The 27,202-nt window shown below is 37.9% G+C and overlaps 2 protein-coding genes and 1 long non-coding RNA gene across 8 annotated transcripts in view; 1 reads left to right on the forward strand and 2 right to left on the reverse strand.

Moving 5' to 3' along the window:
* Positions 1 to 1,156, reverse strand: part of LOC138844622 (uncharacterized) — a 37,158-nt gene extending 36,002 nt beyond the window's left edge. The window contains exon 1 of the long non-coding RNA XR_011380733.1: positions 1,024 to 1,156. This is a non-coding gene — a long non-coding RNA (uncharacterized lncRNA). The remainder of the gene's footprint in view (positions 1 to 1,023) is intronic.
* MIS18BP1 (MIS18 binding protein 1) overlaps positions 1 to 1,483 on the forward strand; it is a 60,890-nt gene extending 59,407 nt beyond the window's left edge. For all 6 annotated transcript variants that reach the window (XM_002717974.5, XM_070053709.1, XM_008269549.4 and 3 more), the window contains 2 exons: positions 953 to 1,010; positions 1,140 to 1,483. In XM_002717974.5, coding sequence (XP_002718020.1) covers positions 953 to 1,010; positions 1,140 to 1,243 — 162 coding nt within the window. In that variant the 3' untranslated portion in view covers positions 1,244 to 1,483. The remainder of the gene's footprint in view (positions 1 to 952; positions 1,011 to 1,139) is intronic.
* A 1,817-nt stretch (positions 1,484 to 3,300) lies between these two features.
* The window catches only part of FANCM (FA complementation group M), a 57,246-nt gene continuing 33,344 nt past the window's right edge, over positions 3,301 to 27,202 (reverse strand). The window contains 12 exon segments of the mRNA XM_008269550.4: positions 3,301 to 3,492; positions 3,494 to 3,604; positions 5,963 to 6,254; positions 8,307 to 8,661; positions 14,745 to 15,299; positions 15,976 to 16,082; positions 19,999 to 20,155; positions 20,805 to 20,933; positions 21,347 to 21,415; positions 21,494 to 21,585; positions 23,450 to 25,286; positions 26,162 to 26,317. Of these exon segments, the coding sequence (XP_008267772.2) occupies positions 3,378 to 3,492; positions 3,494 to 3,604; positions 5,963 to 6,254; positions 8,307 to 8,661; positions 14,745 to 15,299; positions 15,976 to 16,082; positions 19,999 to 20,155; positions 20,805 to 20,933; positions 21,347 to 21,415; positions 21,494 to 21,585; positions 23,450 to 25,286; positions 26,162 to 26,317 (3,975 nt within the window). The 3' untranslated portion in view covers positions 3,301 to 3,377.

A 27,202-nucleotide genomic window follows, 5' to 3' on the forward strand; every position in this document is an offset into this window, starting at 1 on the left:
ATAGTAACTGGACTCCTGCCACCCATATGCGAGATCCAGATAAAGTTCCTAGCTTCGGGCTCTCCCCATTCAGGCTGCTGTGACCATATCCTGTTATATTTTCTATTTGATTCTTTTCTAGCTGTGGCCAGTACTTTGGAGACCACTGATCTAATATATGTAAACATGTGCTAATTTTAGCCAAAAACTTAAAGTACAGAGAATGAAATCTTACTAAGTGTAAGGTTTTTTCTAAATGCAGTTTAACCAAATCATTTATTATAATTTTATGTTTGTATTTGGTTAATGTTACTAGTCCACTATATTACTAATTTAAACAAAATAAGTAAATAGTACAAACAGGCAATTTTCCAAAGTCCAGAGATTACCTTTAACAACTATATTGTGAGTTTCTAATATCTTATTACAGAAATATTTGCATGCATTGGGAAATAACATTGAATAAGTTAGTTTTTGCTGTGGATAAATGCGGCTCATAAGAAATTAGGCACAGGTTGGGGCCGGCGCTGTGGTACAGTGGGTTAATGCCCTGGCCTGAAGCGCCGGCATCCCATATGGGCACCGGTTTGAGTCCCGGCTGCTCCACTTCTGATTTAGCTCTCTGCTATGGCCTGGGAAAGAAGTACAAGATGGCCCAAGTCCATGGGCCCCTGCACCCACATGGGAGACCGGGAAGAAGCTCCTGGCTTCAGATCAGCTCCAGCCGCTGTAGTCATTTGGGGCGTGAACCAGTAGATGGAAGACACCCCCCCCCCCCCCCCCCGCCGCCTTTCCTCTCTCTCTCTGTGTAACTCTGACTTTCAAATAAATAAATAAGTCTTAAAAAAAATTAGGCACAGGTGACTGTAGGCATATAAAGTATTGTATTCTGGGGGAAAAATCTGCATAATTTAGTTTTGAGGTAGGCATCACAGGAAGTAGTATTTTGCTATTAATATGAACTCTTTTATAGGTTGAAATTGATCTCTCACCTCAAGTAACATCAAGAAGAAAAACCCTGTTTAGCAACGGTAAGTGACTTACATCTTTCTGTTCTGGCTTAGTTCTCTCTGAAGTCAGTCTTCATATTTTAGTGGTCAATTCTCTTGGAGTTACTTTGAGAAATGTATTAATCCTTTTTATTAAATTTCTTTTTACAGATTTAGGCGAAAACTCTGGTTTTGGAAAGCTGTTCAGTAATGCAATGGAATCTTTAGATGAAGAAGACAGAGATTATTATTTTTCAAACTCTGATTCTGCATAGTAAAAACAAGAAAATGATTTCTAATAAAGCAGTCAATGTATTTTTATCTTCATTTGGATGATACTTTAAAAAAAAGTTCACATTTTCATATGAAGCTACATTATAAATACTTCATTTGCACTCAAAATATCCTTCAGAATATTCCTCATTGCTGTAGCTTATTAGCAAAATATAAGGAAAACTGTGTAGATACTTGTAAATTTGTTTTTGCAATATTAAAATTTAAGTCTCTTTTAAGCATCTAAGTGTGTTTACTTTAAGAATCATATTCTAAACAGGTTTTTAAAAAGCTTTCAATAAAGTGTTGCTACCATTAAGTTAGAGGAGAATGGGAGAATGACAGAGGTTGTATTGGTGGCTAGTAAATTCACAAAAAGTTTTAAAACAAAACTTGATGATCCAATGTTTAAATTACATATTGTAGAAACTATTTAACATGCTTCTCTCCTGACTGTTCTATCTGTGAAACTACATAAATTTAGGCCGGCGCCACGGCTCACTAGGATAATCCTCCGCTTGCAGCGCCGGCACCCCAGGTTCTAGTCCTGGTCGGGGTGCCAGATTCTGTCCCGGTTGCTTCTCTTCCAGTCCAGCTCTCTGCGGTGGCCTGGGAAGGCAGTGGAGGATATCCGAAGTGCTTGGGCCCTGCACCCCATGGGAGACCAGGAGAAGCACCTGGCTCCTGGCTTCAGATCGGGGCAGTGCGCCAGCTGCAGCAGCCATTTGGGGGGTGAACCAATGGAAAAGGAAGACCTTTCTCTCTCTCTCTCTCTCACTCTCACTCTCTCACTGTCTACTCTGCCTGTCAAAAAAAAAAAAAAAAAAAAAAAAGAAACGTACATAAATTTAACTTATTACCTTTTCATTATTTTATTAGATAGAATCAGAGAACAGATTTGATATGTCATAGCAAATTTTTTTTCTTTGAATTCTATGCTGTATAATGTTTTAAAATTAGACAGAATGTTTTCCCTTTAGGTACAGTACATATTCACTACTTTTTCTCCCTATAATGCTCAAATAAAATAAAATTGCTTTTATAGTGTTTGTTCATTGGGGTTTTTGTTTGTTTGTTTGTTTTATTTTTTGTTTGAAAGAGTTAGAGAAGAGAGAAGGGGGGAGAGAGAGACCTTCCACTCACTGGTTCATTCCCCAAATGGCCAGAATGGCTGGAGCTGAGCCAGGCCAAAGCCAGGATCTTGGAGCTTTATCTCAGTCTCTCATATGAGCGCAGGAGCCAAACAATTGGGCCATCTTCCACTGCTTTCCCAGGTGCATTAGCAGGGAGGTAATTGGAAATGGAGCCAGCCAGGTATTGAACCAGCACCCACATGGGATGCCAGTGTCACAGGTGGAGGCTTAACTGTATGCCACAATGCCAACCCCTATTGTTGTTTTTGAAGTACTGGATTTTGAAGTACTGGATTACAGAAAGAAAATAAGTATAACTGTAGGATTTATAGAAACATAAGACTTAAGAAAAAGAGCACAGTTGTACAAAAACCATCTTTTGTTTTAGAGTGACTCTATGACAAGAGTTATTAGGAGCTGAGTTGCTAATATTTGGTATAATGCGGTGCTGCATGAAGTTAATGAGTAGTGTTTTAGGAATTAAGGTCATTAAATCTCTTAACTGAAAACAAAATGCTAATTTGAGACTTAAAAGTCTTAAGCTACCTTTTGTAAGTATACGTGAATTACAAAATATTTTTGCACCAACATACTTACCTTTTTGTCCCATTTCTTCATCAGCTTTTTGAAGTACCCACACCTATGTTGAAACCCAGTAACTTTAAAATATTTCGGTATTAGTTTGTATGGATATATAGGAAAGAAAACATGTTTGTAATCTAAGTTGCCAACAGTCAAACACATGAAACCATTGCTAACAAACAAGGACAGTGCCTTCATCTTGGGGAACATTCCAAAATACATCTCAAAAGCTATACTTTCTTAAACCACCCTCAGTAGTATCTTAAATAAATCTTGTCATAGTAAACTAGAAAAATATTGGTTGCACAATCTAGTTAGTCAAAATGATTACTGGACATTACAGGTTCTTTTAAAGTAATTTATGTAATCTATATGAATAAAATATACAATATAAAATAATGTTTAATCAGGAAATGTTCTCTTATTTACATAGTTTTAACTGATCATCACAAACCACCTCAGTAATTACTGAAGAGCATTTAGTATTGTGAGAGTTCTTTGAGCCATCTGGTGATGCATCAGATTTTAGTCTCTCGGTTAAGATCACTTGGTAGCATATGCATGTCAAACACATAGTGAATATATCTATAGATCTCCTCAGCTTTTTGATGAGTTACTTGTGCATAATTAGAGATTTCTTGAGGTGAGCTGAAAAACAGCAAAAGAAAAAACATTACATCTGTTGACTTTTATAAAAGCCATATCTTTTTTTACTGGTTCACTCCCTAAGTGGCCACAATGGCTGATTGGAAGCCAGGAACCAGAAGCTTCTTCCAGGTCTCCCAAGTGGGTGCAGAGCCCGGAGGACTTGGGCCATACCAGAGAGCTGGATCAGAAGTGGAGCAGCCAGGACTCGAACCAGCACCCACATGGGATGCCGACATTGCAGGTGGCGGCTTTACCCACTACATCACAGCATTGGCCCCAATAAAATAAATCTTAAAAAAAAAAAAAAAAAAAAGCTTCGTGACCTTTCATGTCAAACCATATTTAAAAAAATAAAAAATTGAAAGCAGCAAATGTTAGACCAAATACATAGAAATCAGAGTAAAGAAAGCTTAACATCTTGAAACATTCTCCAGAAGCATACCTCAAAGTAAAGGAATTCTACAAAATGCCTGAAAAGTAATAAAAAATAAGGATTCTTAGGTTAGATAAAGAATACACACAGTGAGGGGCCAGCACTGTGGCGTAGCCAGTAAAGCCACCACTTGAACTGCTGGCATCCTATATGGGCACCGGGTTGAGTCCCAGCTGCTCCACTTCTGATCCAGCTCTCTGGTATGGCCTGGGAAAGCAGTAGAAGATTGCCCAGGTGCTTGGGCCCTGCACCCGCATCAGGACCCGGAAGAGACTCCTGGCTCCTGGCTTTGGATGGTCCAGCTCAGCCCATTGGAACCACTTGAATAGTGAACCAGCAGATGGAAGATACCACTCTCTCTCTCTCTCTTTTAAATAAATAAATAAATCTTAAAAATAATACACATTGAGGTAGATAATTCATACTTTGAATGAGAAATTCAGCATAGTGAGAAATCATAAAACAGTCAATGCAGTAAAAGATCTTCAACAACAATAGCCTAAGCAGCAGCAGGAAGAATTTTCTAGATATCCAGGTCTTATTTAAAAAAAAAAATGATGGGAAGATAGACATCCACAAAACTTAATGCTATACCATTAAGCAAACAGTTTCACAACAGGCGTATTCCAAAAGAATAAAAGGAAAAGGGACAATAAGCTGAGTTCCTGCCACTTACATGGGAGACCCAGATGGATTTCCTGGCTCTTAGTTTAGCATGGAATGGATGGAAATCAGTCAGTCTGTTTCCCTGTCTTTCCTTCTGTCACTCTGCCTTTCAGATATATAAATGCATCTTTAAAAAATAGTAATAAAGAATAAAGGGTCCAGTGTTGTGCACAGCAGGTTTAGCTGCCTCCTGCAATGCCAACACCTCAGTATCCCATATGAGAGTGCCAGTTTTGAATCCAGGCTACTATGCTTCCAGTTTAGCTGCTCCCCACTAATACATCTGGGAAAGCAGAAGAGGCCACTCATTTTGGAGACCTTGGGCCTCAGCCATTGCAGCTATTTTGGGGGGTACACCACCTGATGAGATGCTCTATCTCTCCCCCTGTCTTTTCTGCCTTTCAAGTAAACATTTAAAATATACAAAAAATCGAAAAGCTACATTTTTAAAAGCTTATTAAATAAAATTTACTTAGGTTTAGCTAGACAAGCAAAACTAAATAGAAATGGAAAAGGAGAAATCCCTATCGGTAGAAATCCAATTAGTACAGCCATTATGGAAAAATGAATAGAATTCATATATGACCCAACAATCTTAACTACTGAAAATATAACCAAAGAAAATGAAATCACTTTATCAAAGAGATCCCTGCATTCCCATGTTTATTCCAGCACTATTCACAATAGCCAAGATATGGAATCAGCCAAGTTGTTAATTAGCAGATGAATGGATAAAGAAAATGTGGTATAGGTACACAATTGAATACTATTTAGCCAAAAAATAGAGCAGAAGCCTGTCATGTGGCAACATGTATGAAACTCATGTTAAATGAAATAATCCAGGCACAAAAAGACACATTCTCACTTGTGGAATCTAAAGTTCACACCACAGAAACAGAGGTGAATAGAGGTCATTAGAAGTTAGGAAAGGGGCAGGGGAGAAGAGACAGACAGAGGTTAGATAACAAGTCACCAAGATACAGTTAAATAAGAGTATTTCAAAAAAAAAAAAAAAAGTATTTCATTCTAGTGTTCTGTAGAATGGTAGGGTAAATATAATCTATAACAATATATTTATTACATATTTCAAAATAGCTGGAAGTCTGATGGTCCCTAACAGAAAAATGATAAATGTTTGAAACAGAAATACTGATTACCTTGATTTTGTCATTACACACTGTATGCATACATATATTGAAAATTTATATGGAAGCTCAAAAATAATATCAATTAAAAATGTTAAAATTAATAAGACATACCTGTTAACCATCTTTTTCACAGATGAAAACTGGTAACACATATTTAATGCAGTTATATAACTTATATTGGGTATACTTAAATAAAACTGTAGTGCTTCACATTTACTACTATTCACCACTGTTGGAACATGAATACCAACATGCTTTCGTTGTTCCAATAAAGACAGTTCCTTTAGCAATTCTGCAGTTTCTTCTTGGCAGGAACTAAAAAGAATTCGGATTCCCGCACCAATTAAGGAGGTCAGAAGGCTGTCATAGCTTTTTGTTCTCCTAAACATCCTTGATGTGTCTCCTAAATATTTCATATTTTAGGACAATGAAAATGTTAGTAACAAATATTAAGTAGAATATACTTTACATTTTTTAAATCCAAAGATCTACATCAATAAGCAAAGTAATGCCATATTCTATTAATAAGAAACACCTATAGCAGTTTTAAAGTGATTCTTAAGTATCTGAGATATTATAAGTGTTTTGAACTATTATCAGCACAGAAAGGTAAATAAATAAGAGAATTTGTATCGTTAGACAACTTAAGAAAGTTAAGATCTATTCACCTAGGGGCTAGAGCTGTGGCATAGCGGGTAAAGCTGCCGCCTGCAGTGCCGGCATCCCATATGGGCACCAGTTTGAGTCCAGGCTGCTCCAACTTCAGATCCAGCTTTCTGCTATTGCCTGGGAAAGCAGTAGAAGATGGCCCAAGTCCTTGGGCCCCTACACCTGCCTGGGAGACCCAGAAGAAGCTCCTGGCTCCTGGTTTTGGATTGGTGCAGTTCTGGCTATTGCAGCCAGTTGAGGAGTAAACCAATGATGGAAGACCTCTCTCTCTGCCTCTCCTTCTCTGTGTAATAACTCTGGCTTTCAAATAAATAAATAAATCTTAAAAAAAAAAAAAAAAAGATCTAGGGGCTGGCGCCATGGCACAGTGGGTTAATCCTCCACCTGCGGCACCTGCATCCCATATGGACGCTGGTTCTAGTCCTGGCGGCTCCTCTTCCAATCCAGCTCTCTGCTATGGCCTGGGAAAGCAGTAGAGGATGGCCCAAGTCCTTCGGCCCCTGTACCCACATGGGAGACCCAGAAGAAGCTCCTGGCTCCGGATCGGCACAGCTCCAGCCGTTGAGGCCATCTGGGGAGTGAACCAACGGAGAGAAGTCCTCTCTGTCTCTGCCTCTCACTGTCTGTAACTCTACCTCTCAAATAAATAAATCTTTTTTAAAAAAAGATTAGTCATCTGTAATATTTTTTATACTAGCAACTGATGAAGAACTTACTAAGTGTTGGTTTAAGTGATACAATCTTGCACTTATTAAAGAGTGAATCAACAAAGACCTGTAAATTCATTTTAGCATCATCTTTCCAATTAATTTACTTGTTTCCTTCATTTGATTTTCTGTATTCTACTACTTATATCCTTTTTTTTAATTCTCCAATATGCATCCCCAAACCCAAAGATACTTTTCCATCTATTTATCTCTTACTTTTCATTAAACACACAAAGCACGCACACACACAAGTGACTTATCCAAGGTTACATGGTTTACCAGTGACAGATGGAAATACGGTTGCACAATTCCCAAACCAGTGTTTTACATGAACTATACTATGGCCTTTTATGTGTAATTAGCCCATCTATACTGGTTTCACCTACATGATTTCATTTAATCCCTTGAATATCACAAGATAAGTAAAACAATTATTCCTGCAGAGGGAAAGATTTGTCAATGCAATGATACATACTTTAGAGAAGCCAGATATCACTGTATTTTCTGATTCCACACCCCATTATTTTTTACTATTCAAGGTGTCTCCACACAAGTAAATAACTATCACAGAAATTCCCTAACCAAAGCTCCAATCCTGTATTTCCTAATCATCCAAGACATCCATTTAAGTGACTCATAGAAAATTCAAATACATTCAACTCTACTGCTTCTCTTATATTCACAATTGCAATAAATAACACCACTGAGTGCCCAGAAACCAAAAAGTTAGTCAACTCAGAGTAATTCTCAACAACTGTTAACTCCAGAAAATCCTGACTCCTACACATCTCCTGAATCCTACTTCTCTTGACCATTTTTGCCATATTTAAGGCCCTCATCCTTTCTGGGGTTCTTGGGAAAGCATTATGATTGGTTCATTTGCCTTCAGTTTCTTGTTTTTAATTCTCAAAAGCTGCACTTAAGTACAATGGCTAATGAGAAACATGGCATCATTAAAAGATTAAATGGCATTCATAAATCAGGTATTTATACTTGCGTTTTCCACATCCTAACAGTAGAATAATGCATGAAATAATAGGTTCTTTCACAATGTTATAAAGACATTTAAAGACACAAACCTGTTTTTTCTCTGTCCTTTTCCACAATCACACATATTCTTTCAAACATGCTCTGCAAACGTTGGATCTGCTCAATGAGCTTGTTCTTATTGATATTATTTATCATCTCAGATTGAGACCTCCTTTCCACGACCATGCGGTTACTCACAATGTAATCACAGCCATTAAGAGGACAAACCTCTACGTGTAACCCATGGATTGCTCTTAGCGAAGAAATTACTTGTAAACCAGAAGTTATTTCACGGCTATCCACAAGGATATTGGTTCTCTCTGTTTCCTGTAGAAGTCCAAGATAAGTATTTGTCCCAGTCGAATGTGGTCTTGAAATTCTGGCATCTTCCAGAATAGTACCAGCCTGAAGGCAAAACAAAAAAGGAAAAAACTGATCACAATCAGGTTAAATACATATTAGCAGGCACGGTGCTGTAGTGCAGCAGGGTAAAGCCTCGGCCTACAACGCCAGAATCCCATTTGGGCACCAGTTCGAGTCCCAGCTGCTCCACTTCCAATCCAGCTCCCTGCTTGCACCTAAGAGAGCAGTGGAAGATTCTTTGGGCCCCTGTACCCACGTGGGAGACCTGGAAGAAGCTCCTGGCTCCTGGCTTCAGGTCTGGCCTAACTCAGACGTTGCAGCCATTTGAATCAGTGGATGGAAGACCTCTCTCTTAACTCTTCCTTTCAAATAAATAATAAATAAATAAAATACATATTAGCATCATAAGCTTCTCACATTCTCTTTACTGACAATATCCTTGTTTCCTTCAACTTGAACAAAGTTAATAAATGAAGGAATAAGCCAACACTCTTACAACTCAAAATGTATTAACAAAAGCTAATAGAAGAATGTGAGGAATTAGAAACTCTAAAAATGAACAGTAAAGAAATGAAGTTAAAAAGGAGAATTACAATTTTTAGCCTAGAGAATAGACAAATTGGCAGTTAAATAATAAGACTTAAAGCAGATTACAATTCAATCTGAAAAATGAGGAAACTAGATATGATTAAAAAATAATTGGGAGATTAGATGACCAGGAAATGCTGCCAACTGAAAACAACTACACCTGCTAAACATACATGGTTTCAAAAATATGTTAAATTATCTAACTAGGGTGACAATAAAGTAAGGAATACACAGAGGTCAACAAAAAGAACGTGAGATTCTCCGGAGTTAACTAAGCCAGGAGATTCTCGGAAAGTATTTGCCAAATGCTGTTGATTATGAGCTACCCTTCTGAAAGATTCATGGGGCACTATAAACACGCAGAGTGCTACATGTCCAAATCCTTACCCCCAAAACCAACATTTAGCATAAATGTATATGACAAATGAACCTATTCCATAAATGAAGAAAGCATAAACACAATTCTCAACTTTTTTAAAGATTTTTTTTTTTAATTTGAAAGAGTTTAAAGAGAGAGATCTCCATTTACAGGTTTACTCCCCAAATGGCAGCAATGGCCAGGGATGGACCAGACTGAAGCCAGGAATCAGGAACTCCTTGCATCTCTCCCTTGTGGGTGGCTGCAGCATAAGCAGGGAGCTGGAGTGGAAGAGAAGCAGCCAAGATAGGAACAGGCACTCACATGGGATGCCAGCACTGTAGACCGTGGCTTAACCTACTGAACCACAACACTGGCCCCATAAACACACTTCTCAATCTTGAGATCCACTAGAAAGGGAAAACATCATCAGAATGGATAACTATAAACTGGCCCTCCAGCCTTCCTGTGCATTTGTAGTCAAGATGGCACATAAAATTCCAGTGGTCCACAAACACCTCAAACAATAATTCAAAATACTCTCACAAAAGAAATGAAAATGACTCTTCTGTAACATTCAGTATGAAAAGATTCTTCAAATTTGCTGAGATAGGGGCCGGCACTGTGGCACAGTGGGTCAAAGCCCCAGCTTGTAGCACCGGGATCCCATATGGATGCAGGTTTGAATCCTAGCTGCTCCACTTCTGATCCAGCTCTCTGCTAATGTGCCTGGAAAAGCAGTAGAAGATGGCTCAAGTGCTTAGGCCCCTGCACCTATGTGGGAGACCTGGAAGGAGCTCCTGGCTCCTGGCTTTGGATTGGCACAGCTCCGGTTGTTGCAGACATTTGGGAAGTGGACTGGTGGAATGAAGACCTCTCTCTACCTCTCTCTGTAACTCTGTCAAGTAAATAACAAATCTTAAAAAAATTTTTTTCTAAAAATTTTGCTGAGATAAAAAGGAACAATTAAAACTTCAAAAACACCATTTCTCACCACAATGACAACATTCTCTGTTGATGAGGCTGTGAAGGATTCAAGAATTCTTTTATATTGCTGGTAGTAACAGAGTAACACCCCTATGGGGAAATTAACAACACTTACAACATTCCATATACATTTATCTTTTGGAGAAACTCCTCTTCAAGGTGTATAACCCAAAGCTACATGAGAAGGACATGCAATGGATGTTTGTTACAGGACTATTTATGATAATGAAATATTATAAACCCAAATTTGCATCAATATGGAACAGCTGAAAAAAGTTATAACCATAGGGGCTGGCACTGTGGCATAGCAGGTAGGGCCATCGCCTACAGTGCCAGCATCCCATATGGGCACTGGTTTGATTCCCGGCTGCTCCACTTCTGATCCAGCTCTCTGCTGTGGCCTGGGAAAGCAGTGAAAGATGGTCCAAATCCTTGGGCCCTAGCACCTGCTTGGGAGACCCAGAAGAAGCTCCTGGTTCCTGGCTTCAGATCGGTGCAGCTCCGGCTATTGTGGCAATCTGGGGACCGAGGCAGCGGATGGAAGACCCCCCCACCCTTTCTCTCTGCCTCTCTGTAACTGCCTTTCAAATAAATAAATTAAAAAAAAAAAGAATCTATAAAAGTAAAACAAACTAACCTTAATATATATCCAGTTTGATGGAATAATCAGAATGATTACAAATAGTTTGTAAAGAATTATAAATTCTTCTTTAAACAAAAAGAATTACAAAACATATATTAAACCTGGTTTCAGTAAGATTGATGATAGTAATGGTACTATTATTCTGAAAATATACAGTTTTTAGAATAACACAAGTTAACTATGTATTTTATTATTCCCTATATGGGGTATATTCAAAAAGCTTATGAAAAACTATACATGGGGCCGGCACTGTGGCTCACTTGGCTAATCCTCCGCCTGCAGCACCAGCTCCCCGGGTTCTAGTCTGGGTTGGGGCGACAGATTCTGTCCCGGTTGCTCCTCTTCAAGTCCAGCTCTCTGCTGTGGCCCGGGAAGGCAGTGGAGGATGGCCCAAGTGCCTGGGCCCTGCACCCGCATGGGAGACCCGGAGGTGGCACCTTGATCCTGGCTTCGGATTGGCACAGCACACTGGCTGCAGCATGCTGGCCATAGCGGCCATTTGGAGGGTAAACCAATGGAAAGGAAGACCTTTCTCTCTGTTTCTCTCTCTCTCTCTCTCTCACTGTCTAACTCTGCCTGTCAAAAAAAAGAGAAAAACTATACATGGATTTCAAAATTTCTAGTGCCAACATAAGCTTATCTTTTAATTTCATTTTTTACGAACTTTTTGAAATGGCTTTGTATGATTGAGAACTAGAATTCTACACATGGGAGAAAGGGAGATAAAGATATGAAATTAAAGGGATTACATGAAAAACCCATACTCCTAAAGTTGAAATATTCGCATGAATTCATAAAGTATATCAGCTTGCTTGTGTGAGTGTATGTGTTTGTAAAGGAAATACGTGTAAGGAGTCTTTAAAACATTTACTGAAAATGCACCTTATAAAAAACTGGCATGGGTTTCAAAATCTTTTATCTTTTAATTCCATTTTCAAAAAATTTTTAAATGTCCTCATATTAGTTTCCCATATCAGAGCACTGGTTCTAATCCAATTCCTTGCTAGTGCACCTGGGAAAGCAGCATAAGATGACCCGTGTACTTGGGTTTCTGCCACCCACGCGTGAGACCCGGGTAGAGTTCCCAGTTCCTGGCTTCAGCTTGCCTCAGCCCCATTGTTGTGGCCATTTGGGAAATTAACCAGTGAATAGAAGATACCTCTGTCACTCTGCCTTGCAAATAATTAATCATTAAAAAAAATAAATAAATAAAGGAAGAACTAGAAAAAATATTAGAAGGACTTAGTAGAATATGGCTTTCTACAGAAGTGTATAAAGAAAGAAAACTGGACATCATAAAAATGGTATATACGCATTTGTGAAAACACTCAAACCAATGGCAAACTACAAGAACTATTATTTGCAATATGCTTGTACATGACAAAACAAGCTGTTAATAATATCTGAACATCTGAAGGTTTCTGATAAGACAGTTTTCTTTCAGCTCAATTTTCCCCTCCTAATTTAAAGAATCAAACAATATAGAATTGCATTAGATAATAAAAGAAAATTTTAAACAATTCCGTTCAAATCTATTTATCTCTTTTCATGATATACAAAGTTTTATTAACCTATATCTACCTTTAAGGAAGGGAGCACTAAAGTAGTAACGTCCTTTAGGGGCTGGCTTTGTGGCCTAGTAGCTTAAGTCTTCACTGGCAGTGCCAGCATCCCACATGGGTACGGATTCATGTTCCTGCTTCTCCACTTCTGATCCAGCTCTCTGCTAATACACCTGGGAAAGTAGCAGAGGACACCCAAGTGCTTGGGCCCCTGCACCCACATGGGAGACCTGGAAGAAGCCCCTGGCTCCTGGCTTCAGATTGGTCCAGCTCTTGCTATTGTAGCCATTTGGGGAATGAACCAGCAGATGAAAGACCTCTCTCGCTCTCTCTCTGCATCTCCTTCTTTGTAACTCTTTCAAATAAATGAATCAAAAAATTATTTAAAGAAAATCTTTATTTCAGTCTTATCCCTAAATAATAACCCAATAATTTAATAAATATTTACAGTTAAGGGATTCCTATTAGCTTGACCTTAATCCCTATTTAGCAAAATAATTGTAACTATAAATTCAATAAAGAGAAGGTGAAATTGTACTTAGCAGCCATTCTTGAAAAAAAATTAATTCAGGAAACCAGATGCACCATTAAACCCCCTACCCAAACAGAAAGATGACAGAGTTACATACTTGCAGCTTTTTGAGAAGTTAATCTGAGAACCAGTTCTTAGCACATAATTGCTGTTCATTTCATTTTATAGGAAATTGTATTTTTTTTCAGAAATTAAATTTAAGATTTATTTATTTACTTAAGAGGCAGATACAGACAGAGAGAGGGAGAGACAGAGAAAGGTCTTCCATCCACTGGTTCACCCCCCGAAATAGCCACCATAGCCATACCTAGGCCAATCTGAGGTCAGGCGCCAGGAGCCTTCTCCAGGTTTCCCACGTGGGTGCAGGAGTCCAAGCACCCAGGCCATCTTCCGCTGCATTCCCAGCCATTAGCAGGGAGCAGAATCAAAAGTGGAGCAGACAGCACTGCAGGTGGAGGCTTAACCCACTATATCACAGCACTGACCACAGAGACTGTATTTTTTTTAAAAAAAGATTTACTTTTTATTTATTTGAAAGGCAGAGTTACAGATGGAGGAGGAGAGACAGGAGGGGAGGGATCTTCCCTCCACTGGTTTCCTGCCTAGATGGCCACAATGATAGAATCTGGGCCAGGCTGAAGCCAGGAGCCAGGAGCTTCATCTGAGTCTTCCACATGGCTCCAGGGACCCAAGCACTTGGGCCATCCTTTGCTGCTTTCGCAGGCCCATTAGCAGGGAGCTGGATCAGAAGTGGAGCAGCCAGTTCTCAAACTGGTACCCATGTAGGATGCCAGCATCACAGGCGGAGGCTTAACCTGCTATGCCACAGCACTGGTCCCAAAACTGTATTTTTCTACATCCTTTTAGTAAAATTATCAAGTGTTTCATATGATGTTAATTAGAAGCCTAACACATTTGAAAAATTAAAAGCTGGGCATCCTATAAATTACCTGTACAATTTAGTGAGCTATTTTCTAGGTGTAAGAAACTTTCTTTAGCTGTGGTTTTGCAGGTAAAGCTGCTGCCTGTAGTGCCTGCATCTTACATGGGCACTGGTTCAAGTCCCGGCTGCTCCACTTCCAATCCAGTTCTCGGCTAACGACCTGGGAAAGCAGCACAGCATGGCCCAAGTGTTTGGGTCCCTGCACCCATGGGAGACCTGAAAGAAGCTCCTGGCTCCTGGCTTCAGATGAGCCCAGCTCTGGCTGTTGTGGCCATTGGGGAGTGAACCAGAGGGTGGAAGGTCTCTCTCTCTCTCTGTATCTTCCCCTCTTTCTGTACCTCTGCCTTTCAAATAAATCAATCTTTAAAAAACCTTTTTTTCTTCAGTGTTTTTGTTTGGGGGAGTTAATTTTTCTTTGACCTAGTTCTTTACTATAAACCACATAGAAAAAAAGCAATTTAAAAAACCTATGGTAAACATAGAAAGGCTTTTTTCTTTAATTTGATCCATACCTTCAACTGAGTTGGAAATTTTCTGTAGTCTTTCTGTGAATCAATGGTAGCAAACGGTGATGTAGATTCAGTTTTGTTCTGGTTCTCAGGTAAGTTCAAGACTTCAGAAATTGTATCCTTTAAATTAAGTGATGTCTGTTGTCTCTGGTTTGATGATTGATTAACTATTGGATTAGGATGGACCTTCGACTGCAGTGAACACTCATTAGGCAATAAATTCAAACAATGGTCCTGTTGTTTGTTCTTGTTAATGGTGCTTGTGTTAACACTGGATTCTCTTTTATCATTTACACTGTCTTCTTCCTCACTTGAATCATCTGGTAAAATAATTCTGGATAATTTCTTTTTTGAACCTGCACAATTCTGTTTTGCCTTCATTTGTTTTAGCATTACTGCCCTCCGGGTTTTATATTTTTTACTCCCACTGGTGACACAATCTTCAGTTATTAAGTTAAAATCTATACAAGTTTCTTCTTCACTCGATTGGCTTTTGCAAGACTCTTCTTCACCAACACAAAAACTGTCCTCTAAATAGGTTTCATCTTGTTCAGGAATCTACAGTAAAAACAGAAAAATATCTTAAATTTAATTCATATAACCATCAGGCACTTAATATATTCTTTCAAGCACATGACATCTTAATATTTATTTCACTTACTTTATTAATTCAGTCACTCATTCAGCTAACATACACTGAATACATTCTTTATAGAGGAAATTAGGAAGTTTGGGGATATAGAAAAAACAACGATTTGTCCTGTCAAATATTACAGTCTAATTCAACATTCAGATAGCTAGAAAAGTAACAGTAAAAAATGCAGTAAGTGCTACATAAAAACACAATGGAGATGGGAAAAACTGTATCACCAAGCCAAACATGGCAACTTATAAACAAACAAGACTAACTGAAAAAAATTAAATTTTTAAATGAAATGAAAATATATGAGAATTTAAAATTTAGCCAGTAAATGAAATTCTATTTACTTCAAGTATTTGCCTAATTAGATATCTAATTAGATATTCTAATTAGATCCAAATAAAGAAAGGATACTTTGACCGAATTAGGGTTAAAGGAATCCTGAAAACTTTAGCCCATCTTCCTGACACTGGACAGGTATTATATGAAATAGCTCTGTACAATTTTAGAGACTAAACAAAGGCTTCAATAACAGGAATATATTTCAATGTCACCATCAAGAAAGTCTCTCTGAAATATCCATATAATTCATACCTGAGAGAAAATGTTGATGTTATTATGATTCTTCTGGACCATTTTGTACTTACTGCCCAGCAATGGACTATGCAAAGATTTCATATAAATGCCTCTCATTTCAGAATCTGTAAAGATAAAAGAATTCAAGGTAAAGTAACAAAATTATTGAAATGAAAACTGGCAAAGTATATAGCTTTGCATATTCCAAAATTACATGATTCAAATCTTAGAAAAATATTTTACACAAAATACACAATACTAAAAGCTGTCTAAAAACAATTATTTAAAAGTGCAAAAATAGGAGCCTTCAAGATCAGACCAACTAGTTGGGTGGTCACAGACAACTTGTAAAAGCTCTGCTAAAGGGCCGGCGCCGCGGCTCACTAGGCTAATCCTCCGCCTAGCGGTGCCAGCACACAGGGTTCTAGTCCCGGTTGCCCCTCTTCCAGGCCAGCTCTCTGCTGTGGCCAGGGAGTGCAGTGGAGGATGGCCCAAGTCCTTGGGCCCTGCACCCCATGGGAGACCAGGAAAAGCACCTGGCCCCTGGCTCCTGCCATCGGATCAGCGCGGTGCGCCGGCCGCGGCGGCCATTGGAGGGTGAACCAACAGCAAAGGAAGACCTTTCTCTCTGTCTCTCTCTCACTGTCCACTCTGCCTGTCAAAAAAAAAAAAAAAAAAAAAAAAAAAAAAAAAAAAAAAGCTCTGCTAAAATTGCTCTTTCCTGAAAGTAAGGATTAGAACTGCTTATACATTCAAAAGAAACGTATGTAGGGTACAGCCATAAGTACAACTTTAGGACTGTACCTGATTAACAGAAATATTCAAAACAAAACAAAACAAAACAAAAAGCAAAGACCATAAGAAATCCAGGCAGAATGGGAAATATGTACTAACATTAAAAGCCACAGACAAAAGTTTTGCCTTATAACTTTCAGTTAAAAATCAAGAAACATATAGTGTTTTATTTATGGCTATCATTTAAAAAAGCTTTAACAGGTACTTCAGAATGATGCATGGTTGGGACTGACGCTGTGGCATAGCAGGTAAAGCTGCCACCTGCAGTGAAGGCATCCCATATGGACACTGGTTTAAGTACCAGCTGCTCCACTTCTGATTTAGCTCTCTGCTATGGCCTGGGAAAGCAGTAGAAGATGGCCCAAGTCCTTGAGCCCCTGCATCTGATTGGGAAAACCCAGAGGAAGCTCCTGGCTCCTGGTTTTGGATTGGCGTGGTTCCGGCCCGTTTTGGCCAATTGGGGAGTGAACCAGTGGATGGAAGATTCTCTCTCTCCGTGCAACTCTGACTTTCAAATAAAATAATCTAAAAAAAAAATGACACATGAAAACAAAGAAATGTGAATTCTGAAGTACTGTTTTAAAAATCTTTGAAATCGTATGTATTTCAAATGCAATGTGATGTGGATTTTAAATTCAACTGGAGTGCCTGCGTTTGAGCCTCAGCTCTGCACCAGTACCAGCATCCAGTTAATGTATGCTTCCTTCCTGAGAGTCTGCAAGCGGTGATCGCTCGAAAAATGGAGTCCCTGCTGCTTGCTCACATGGGAGACCTGGACTGAGTTCCAAGATCTTAGCTTCAGACAGAGAGAGAGAAAGAGAGAGAGTTACAGACAGTGAGAGAGAGACAGAGAGAAAGGTCTTCCTTCTGTTGGTTCACTCCCCTAATGGCTGCTACAGCCGGCGCTGTGCCGATCGGAAGCCAGGAGCCGGGTGCTTCCTCCCAGTCTCCCATGCAGTGCAGGGCCCAAGCACTTGGACCATCCTCCACTGCACTTCCAGGCCACAGCAAAGAGCTGAACTGGAAGAGGAGCAACCAGGACTAGAACCCGGCGCCCCAATCGGGACTAGAACCCAGGGTGCCGGCGCCGCAGGTGGAGGATTAGCCAAGTGAGCCGTGGCACTGGCCAAATAAATACAATTTTTTTAAAAAAATTTTAAAACATGGAGATACAGATCGTTCCTTTCGATCCAAACCACCATCTGCAGCCTTCCCAATATCTGCTAACAACACGACATCCTTCAGTTGTTCAACCCCCTGACTTTTTTTCTTTCTAATCTATCACAAAAATCCTGTCAGTTTTATGTATCCAGAATATAACATGTCTTACCTTCCTCAGAGCTACAATCTTTGTCAAAGTCACTATCATTCCTTAATTGGATTATTGCAACAGTTTTTGTTTCCCTATAGGCCATTCTCAACATAGAAGTTGCAGATATTTTACTAAAATACGTCAGATGATGATCTGGCTGCTCACTATCTCTCTTACCTCACTTCCTACTACTTCCCCTCTCCCTCATTCCAAATACATTGCTATTTCTTTTTTCTTTTTGTAAATTTTTAATTTATTCAGATCTGTTCAAGCATTATTTTTTTATAATTTTTTAAAATTTATTTGACAGGTAGAGTTATAGACAGTGAGAGAGAGAGAGATAGAAAGGTCTTCCTTCCATTGATTCACTCCCCAAATGGCTGCGCCGATCCAAAGCCAGGAGCTTCTTCCCGGTCTCCTATGCAGGTGCAGGGGCCCAAGCAATTGGGCCATCCTCCACTGCCCTCCCGGGCCATAGCAGAGAGCTGGACTGGAAGAGGAGCAGCCGGGACTAGAACCCGGTGCCCATATGGGATTCTGGTGCCGCAGGCAGAGGATTAACCAAGTGAGCCACAGCGCCAGTCCCAAGCATTGTTTGAAAATACTATTTTGTGAAAGTTCTCCATTACTTGGCGAAAGAATTTTTTTGCTTATTTATTTGAGAGGTAGAGTTACAGACAGAAAGAGAGAAAGAGAGAGAGAGAATTTTCCATCCACTGGTTCACTCCCCAAATGGCTGCAAGGGCAGAGCTGAGGCAATCCAAAGCCAGGAGCCAGGAGCTTCTTCCGGGTCTCCCATCTAGGGTAGGGGCCCATGCACTTGGGCAATCTTCTGCTTTCCTAGGCCATATCAGAGAGCTGGATTGGAAAAGGAGCAGCTGGGACACAAACCAGTGCCCATATGGGATTCTGGTGCCGTGGGCAAAAGCTTATTAGCCTACTATGCCACAGTACCAGCTCTGGCAAAATTTTTTTTTAAAGACTTATTTATTTGAAAGGCAGAGTAACATAAAAGGAGAGGAGAGAGGGAGAGAGAGAAAGAGATCATCTTCCATCTGCTGGCTCACTCCCCAGTTAGCCACAATGGCTGGAGCTAGGCTAGGCTGCAACTGAGTCAAGAATTCCATCTCAGTCTCGCATGTACCAGGTAGCAGGGGCCCAAGCATTTGGGCCATATTCCCCTGCTTTCCCAAGCACATCCATCAGGGAGCTAAACTGGAAGCAGAGCAGCTGGGACTCAAACTAGTGCTCAGATATGGATGCTGGCATCACAGGAGGCAGCTTAACCCACTGGCCTACAATGTCCACCCTGGGAAACAGTAAGTTCAGTTTTGTGTCAGTTAAAAACTCACAATCCACAAAGCATTCTTTTTGTAGTCTTTCATCAAATGGCACCTTCTCAATGAGGCATTGTCCACTATTAATACCCCCAAACTCAGCTACTCCTAATCCTGCTTGTTAATGATCCATTTTTTTCATTTTCCATAAATTTTCCATCTTACAGTATACTAAATAACTTAGTTATGTGTCAGCCTACTTCCTACTTAAGAATCTAAGTTTCTTAAGGAGGTATTTTTTTGTATATTTCTTCACTAATATACCTTTCTCAAGTGCCTTACATAGTACTGGGAACAGAGTAGGCCCTAACACTTATTAAATGAACATTTGGAATTGAGCTACCCAAATCAATCTGGATAGAAATATTCAAATTAGCATAAACCTATAAACAAACAAGTCTAAAATAAAGTATTACAGAATTTAAATGAAAATGAATAAATATTTTGTATATACCAAATTCAATTGCCTTAAAGTCTAGTTTCTTCAAAAACTGATTATTTAAGTATATCCACATTAAAACACTGAAGTAAAACATTTAAGTTTTAAAACTTAAAAACATTGAAAAAACTTCTAAAGGCATCATTTATAACATTTACCATTTACAGCTTGTGAAAGTTGAGTCTCATCATTTAAGAAGTCAAGTAATGAGGAATCCTGCTCATTTTCTGACTCATCATTTTCATCTGATGAAACACATTCTGCATTTTCTTCAGACACTTCTGCTTCATCATCTAAAAACTTCCTAGCTATATGCTAAAACAAAATGGAAAACATGAGGATTCCTTGAGAAAATCATTTTCATTCAGAATTGAAAAAGTTGTGGAAAACAGATTTCTTAAAAATGCTTTTAAGATCAAAAATAAGATAGAAAACTGCAGAAATCAAAATTTACTTTTTAAAACATTTCTCCTGATAGCTCCAAGTAAGATAAAATCAGCAGATCAGCTGGCTAAATGTTTCTTAATAATCAGAAAATCTTCCAGCTAATTAAATTTTGTCCATAAAAATATCACACCACAGCAATGTCCAGAAGCAAAAATGCGCTGAGAATTCTTTTCCAACTATTTGAATATTAGACAGGGATAAAACAGTACAATAATTATAGAGCAAATACTCTAAAACTTAGGGTTCTGCCTCCATATTTTTGTCAGTTTGACCCACAAATTCTCAGTACACTTAATACAACATTGCAAGGTAAAGTATCAAAACACAAAGAGAAATGAAAATATCACATTTTAAAAATTTTAATTCAGGTAAAAAAATAAAGCTGGTGTAAAAATACTTTCAAAAACTTCTCTTTTGAGAAAATATACAGAGAAATCTACTTGATGTAAAAACTAGTGATCTTCAATATAAAATATATTATATATAAAATGAAGAAACAAACAAACAAAACACCTACCTTGAGGTTCCTCTGCTTCTTTTTCACCTTGAAACCTCTTCTGGCATTCCTGTGATGACCCATGAAGTCTTCTGACTGTGGATGTGGTTTCTGAAAATTCTCACTCTCATCACTAGATGATAATTCTAGCTACAATAATTGCACAAAATTCTTATATTAGAAAAATATAACTGGATTGTTTTATCAGTGAATTTCCCAAGGGTTATTATTTTATTTTCATTTTAAATATTTGGCCTAATATCTCCTTCTTAGACAAATAAATTGCTTTCACAACTCACAACTATGTGATAAATATTTAATACTTAAAAACTAATCAGCTGGATAATACCAAATTAAGTAACATAAGTTTTACTAATATATATATTCATTCTATTTAATGTCATATCAAATACAGTCACACTGAGAACACTCCACAGTGATTTTATTTCTGAAAACTAAGGGAAGATAGAAATTCCTATCACATAGGATAAACTATGCACATATTTTTCTTGTAATATTTACCACAAGAGAATTTGGATTACTGTATATTATCTGTTACTTACTCTGTTTATAGGAACCCTGCACCGTTTCACAGCACAAATTGGAGAATCATCTTCATTATTTTTTTGATCCTACATAAAATAAATAAGTTGATAAATAGGTAACAGTCTTAGATATAATTATATTATTATAATTATGGAAAGACTTACCTCAGGAGATTTTAAAACATTTTTTTTTGGCTTTTTACTTTTTCTTAGGAAAATATCATCTTCACTTTCATTACTTGTAGATAATTGTCCATCTATAATTGATCGAAAAAAATGAACCTGGTCAATAAATTTAAGTTTAGCCAATCTTTTTTTTTTTAAGATTTATTTTATTTATTTGAAAGGCAGAGTTACAGACAGAGGGGGACAGAGATTGATCAATCTTCCATCCACTGATTCACTCCCCAAATGGCCGCAACTGGGCCAGGCTAAAGCCAGGAGTCAGGAGCACCATCCAGGTCTCCCATGGTTTGCAGAAGCCCAAGGACTTGGGCCATATTCCCCTGCTTTCCTAGGCTCATTAGCAGGGAACTGGATTGGAAGTGGAGCAGCTGGGACTCAAACTGGCACCTATAAGGGATGCCAGCATTGCAGGTGGTAGCTTAAACTGTCATGCCACAACGCCAGCCCCCTACCCAATCTTAATAATCTATTTTATTGATGGCTACAATAAAAATTGCTTCTGATCGGGCTGGTATTGTGAGATAGAAGTTAAACCATTGTTTACAATGCCTGCATCTCATATTGAAGTGCTGGTTATTTTCTTCAAAACCAATTTTTTTCAAGATTCATTTATTTAGAAAGTTAACAGAGAGAGGGAAAGAGAGACACAGAGACAGAGATTTTCCACCCACTGGTTCATTCCCCAGATGACTATAAGAGTTGCAGCTAGGCCAGGCCAAAGCCAAGAGCCAGGAGCTTCATCCAGGTCTCCAACATGGGTGGCAGGGTCCCAAGCACTTGGGCCATCTTCCAATGCTTTTCCCAGACCCTTAGTAGGGAGCTGGATTGGAAGTGGAGCAGCTGAGACATGAACTGGGACCTATATGGTATGCTGACCCTGCAGACAGCGGCTTAACTCACTGTACCACAGCCCCAGACCCAGGTAGATGCCTTTTTTTAAATTTTTTTTTTTTTTGACAGGCAGAGTGGACAGTGAGAGAGTGAGAGAGAGAGAGAGAGAGAGAGAGAGAGAGAAAGGTCTTCCTTTGCTGTTGGTTCATCCTCCAATGGCTGCCGCGGCCAGCATGCTGCGGCAGGCGCATTGCACTGATCCAAAGTCAGGAGCCAGGTGCTTCTCCTGGTCTCCCATGCGGGTGCAGGGCCCAAGTACTTGGGCCATCCTCCACTGCACTCCCTGGCCACAGCAGAGAGCTGGCCTGGAAGAGGGACAACCGGGACAGAATCCGGCGCCCCAACTGGGACCCAGGGTGCCGGCGCAGCAGGCGGAGGATTAGCCTAGTGAGCCGCGGCGCCGGCCAGATGCTTTAATAATACAGAATGTGAAGAAAAACTTACTTTGTGGATTTCTGTTAGTTATCAGTTTTTGTGTAACAGATTATCCCCTCCCCCATTCCAAATCAGTGACTTAAAATAATATGTATCTCACAGTTTCTCTAAGTTAGAAATTCTATTATTGTCAATGTATCCAAATCATAAATATTCCTGAAAAGTCAAAAAGAAAATCTACATCATACACGAAGACTTTCCAATCTAATCTTATTCATCATCCTCTGAATCTCCTAAATACCCTATATTATCTTATTTATTTGGTAGTCATTTCCACATTTTACTGGCATCTTTTCAAATCTATATGTCACACAACTTGTGTTCCACAACCAGGACTAGGGCCAAATCTTAATACTTCATATATTTCACAGCATCTAGCATAACACATTTCCTGTCACATGCATAGCATAATATGTAGGAAAAAAACACATCTTACATCAGTGAGCATCATCCTAAGAAAAATACACATAAATACACATCTATTATACAGTATTTGTGTTTGTGTATTGCATCATATGCTGAGAAAAAAACATTTGGAAAAATTATAGAAATAGTTCTAGAGTAATTATTCTCCGTGGAGTTAGGGATTTTATAATTATGAAATCTTACCTTCAGTAGAATGACAGATTTCTTGCAGATAGATTTGATCACTGCTTTTAGTCTTTTCTAGAGAGAATTCTAAATCATCTAAAGTTGAATTCAAGGTTCCTCTGAAACTTTGTAAATTTACTTTTTCCTTATTAGAATCATGCATTTCCTTTCTTATCTTAGAAAATGAGTTCAATGTCTTTGATTCAGAAAGTGGTGTACTCATAACTTTTTTTCCCGCTGGCAAAGAAAACTGAGAAAACCCAGGAGAGATAGATTCTTTATTTTCTGCTGCACTCATTGGAAAACTTTCAAAATTTGGACTCTGTATATCTTCACTTGATGGAAAAGGAATAATTTCACTTGTAAAATTTTCAGCATAACCTTTTGATTGACTTGAAACATAATTTGCATTGCTTTTTTCCCTAACATCTAAATATGCTTCAGATTCATCTAGAAGTCTACTGTTATTTGTATCTGATACATGTTCTAATATTTCATCATCAGAATCTGGACTACAAAATCCTAAATCAAAGGTAACAGAAAATAATTCCCTAGAATAATCAAAAGCATATTCATCACTCTTCACTTTTTCCTCCTGTACATCTTTCAAATCTTCATGAGATTCCCAATTGGTAGTATTACGGATGATTTGGTCTTGGGGTTCAGAATCATTGTCTAACAGAAGTTCATCAGAAATTAGGAACTGAGAAACTGGAGCGATTTCATTTATAGTAGTTCTGTCTGACCTACAAATAGATTTGCATTTACTCTTCAGGGGAGAAACACTTATATCATTAAACTCTTTATCAACATCTTCAAATAACAGTAAACTCTCATCATGATCAGTGAAAAATATTGAGAGGTCACTGTTATCAACATCATGATTGTTTTCTTTAACTAAATTCTTTGCCAGTTCTGTGTGTATTTGAACATTACTTTTATGCACTAAACTTCTATTCTGAATATCTTTATTTACTTTATCATCACAGTCACACAGGAAAGGCTCATCAGAAATCTTATCATTTATTGTACCATAAAGGCAATTTTTTTCTGAAGGATGATTAATAAGTTTATGTGAATTCAATTCTGAATTCTGTTGAGAATTCACAGTTGAATTTGACATCAAACAAGTGGGTTTATCAAAGCCCTTAGCAATTTCAGATTCCAAGTCTGCGAGTCCACTCACAGGTGGAGGAGAATTAGATAAAAATCTCTCTACTTTAACTAGTATCTCTTTTGTCAATGAATGATAATTACAAAATTGATCATCTGTTTTAGCTATATAAAATTCTTCATATGGAAGAATCAAGTTAGATAAAACAGATTTCTCATCACTGAAACTGTTATAACCAGAATCTAAAACATTTCTAGCAAGTGAACTAGGAGATTTATTCAATAACTGACCCTCTGTTAATGATTCATAAGGCTGATTAATCACATTTTCATTAACAGTACATGTGGCAGTCACTTTATCTGTATCTGATGTCCTTTTCTCATTTGCTAGGTCTAACTGAAAATTCTTTTCAATAGAATTTCTGTCTGTAGCTAAAGAATCCATAACATCATGATTTTCTTTATAGGACTGATCTTTTTTTACTTCTTTAGGAGCTTTTTTCTTCAGAGAAGCAGTTTTAGTATGTTTGATATAAGTTTGTTTAAAAATGTCAGCACACTCTTCATCAAATTCTGTCATTGACAATGAACTGTCCTGATTTATACTCTTTGTAGATTTCTTGTGAGTAGTAAAGGTGCCTCTGGCAAGATTATTGTATTCATTCCTGGGAGCACTAGATGTTGAAATAACATCTTCCATATGTAAATATGATTTAATATCCAATTCATAACTGCATTCTCCCTGCAGATGAGCAAAATGAAAAAGTCAAAGGGAAACAAAACAGAAAAAAATTTTAAGAGAAGAGCTTCATCCTATATTGAAATACTTTATAAACATTATACAAAGAATAAAATGTTGCATTATTCAATTTTCTTTTATACCTTAAAGTTATTCTGATAAGTCAAACAAAATTTTAAATGTTACTACTGTGATACTGTTATCTTTAATCAATTTTTTGTATCCTTAGTACTTAACACACAGATGACCCATGACAACAATCAATAGGGAAAAAAAAATTACATAAAAATACAAATACTGAGATTTTAAACCTCTAACATTTAACTCAACAATTATTCTAATTTCCTAAAAGTAGATATTTAAGAATTGAATATATTTTCATGCAAAACACATATACATGTTAAATTTATTCTATCTTGTTTCTTTTATTTGAAAGGCAGAGTTTCACAAAGAAGGGAGAGAGACAAAGACAGAGAGATCTTCTGGCATCCATCTAGGGAGTGAACAAGCAGATGAAAGATCTTTCTGTCTCTTCCTCTCTCTCTCTAGCTCTTTCAAAATAAATCAAATAAATCTTAAAAAAACTTAAACTAACTAGTTTGCACAAAGCATTAAGTAGATTATGATTTTACTCTGCCCTAACAATATTTACAAGTGACAGTCTTCTTCTAATTAATAAAGCCTATTTTCTCTCTGAAGGCAGAAAACTAGTTCCTTATTTAAAGTACAAGAAGCTTTATAGAAAAATAAAAATACTCCCAGCTATTATTATTGGTAATCAACACTTTTATAATAAAACCTCAAAGTAAGCAAAATAAAGGTTAAGTATTTCAATTTTATCATCATACGAACAAGAGAAAGTTACAATAAAGCCTTACCTCTTCATGTCTCATTCCTTCAATCATTTGCATAATGCTTACAAAATGGTGGCATCGATCTGAATGGTCTACTTGATATGTAGGAAAAGGATGGTCTTGCCACACTCTCCATTCACAGAGAGACAGGTGATGGATTCCATTGGTTGGTTCTTGAATCTTGATTAATGATTTTTAAAAAAAGTAAAAAGTAACATCAGAGATACATACTCAGGTTTCACAATTGATCTTAAAAAAAAGCGTATAGATAATCAGTCTACAATAAGTAATTTTAATTCATTAAGATACTCTCAACTAAAAATCTCAAGAGAAAAAAAATGCTTTCAGAAAGTACAAAGATGTATTTTAAAATGCAAATACATTCAAAATACAAAGATGCATTGTAGAGTTAAAAATACTGTTAAGTAGTTACAACTTGACCATATTCTCATTCACACAGTTCCATGTTAACAGCAAATATTTAGGAAAATGTATTCGGTTTCAAAACTATTATTTTTCTAGATTTATAACCTATAGTCTAATAAGGAAGCACTCATAATCATTGAGTGATACTGATCCTAACTATTTAAGCTTGCTGCTATTTCTCATTCTCTGTATCACTGAAAACAATCAGAATGCTGATAGCTATATGGTGTAAGATCTATAAATCTCTGGGGTTGTTTTTCCAGCTCTCCAGGCACATATACAATCCTTGACCAGTTTGTGACTTTCATTAAGTTCACCAACAATTTGTTCATATTAAAAAAAATGAGCAACCTCCAGTCTTTGGTCATTTATATCAAAGACATCACGATGATGAGACAAGAGAGGTGGCTGCTACACTAGAGACCTTGGTAAGACTTATGCATTCCAGATTTGGGGAAATAAAACCTGTGATGCTCAAAGGCCTAGGCCATTAGTAAAGTTGTCTGGGAACCAATTGTCACAGGCCTGCTAGACACTCCCTCTGAAGTAAAAGACCATCATTTGTATCTTCTACTTCTACGTTAAAGAAAAAAAGCATAGTCCTGGTAGGTCACTTTGGGTTCTTAGAGAAACACATTC

The sequence above is a fragment of the Oryctolagus cuniculus genome, chromosome 12 (genome assembly GCF_964237555.1).
Source record: "Oryctolagus cuniculus chromosome 12, mOryCun1.1, whole genome shotgun sequence".
NCBI lineage: Eukaryota > Metazoa > Chordata > Mammalia > Lagomorpha > Leporidae > Oryctolagus > Oryctolagus cuniculus.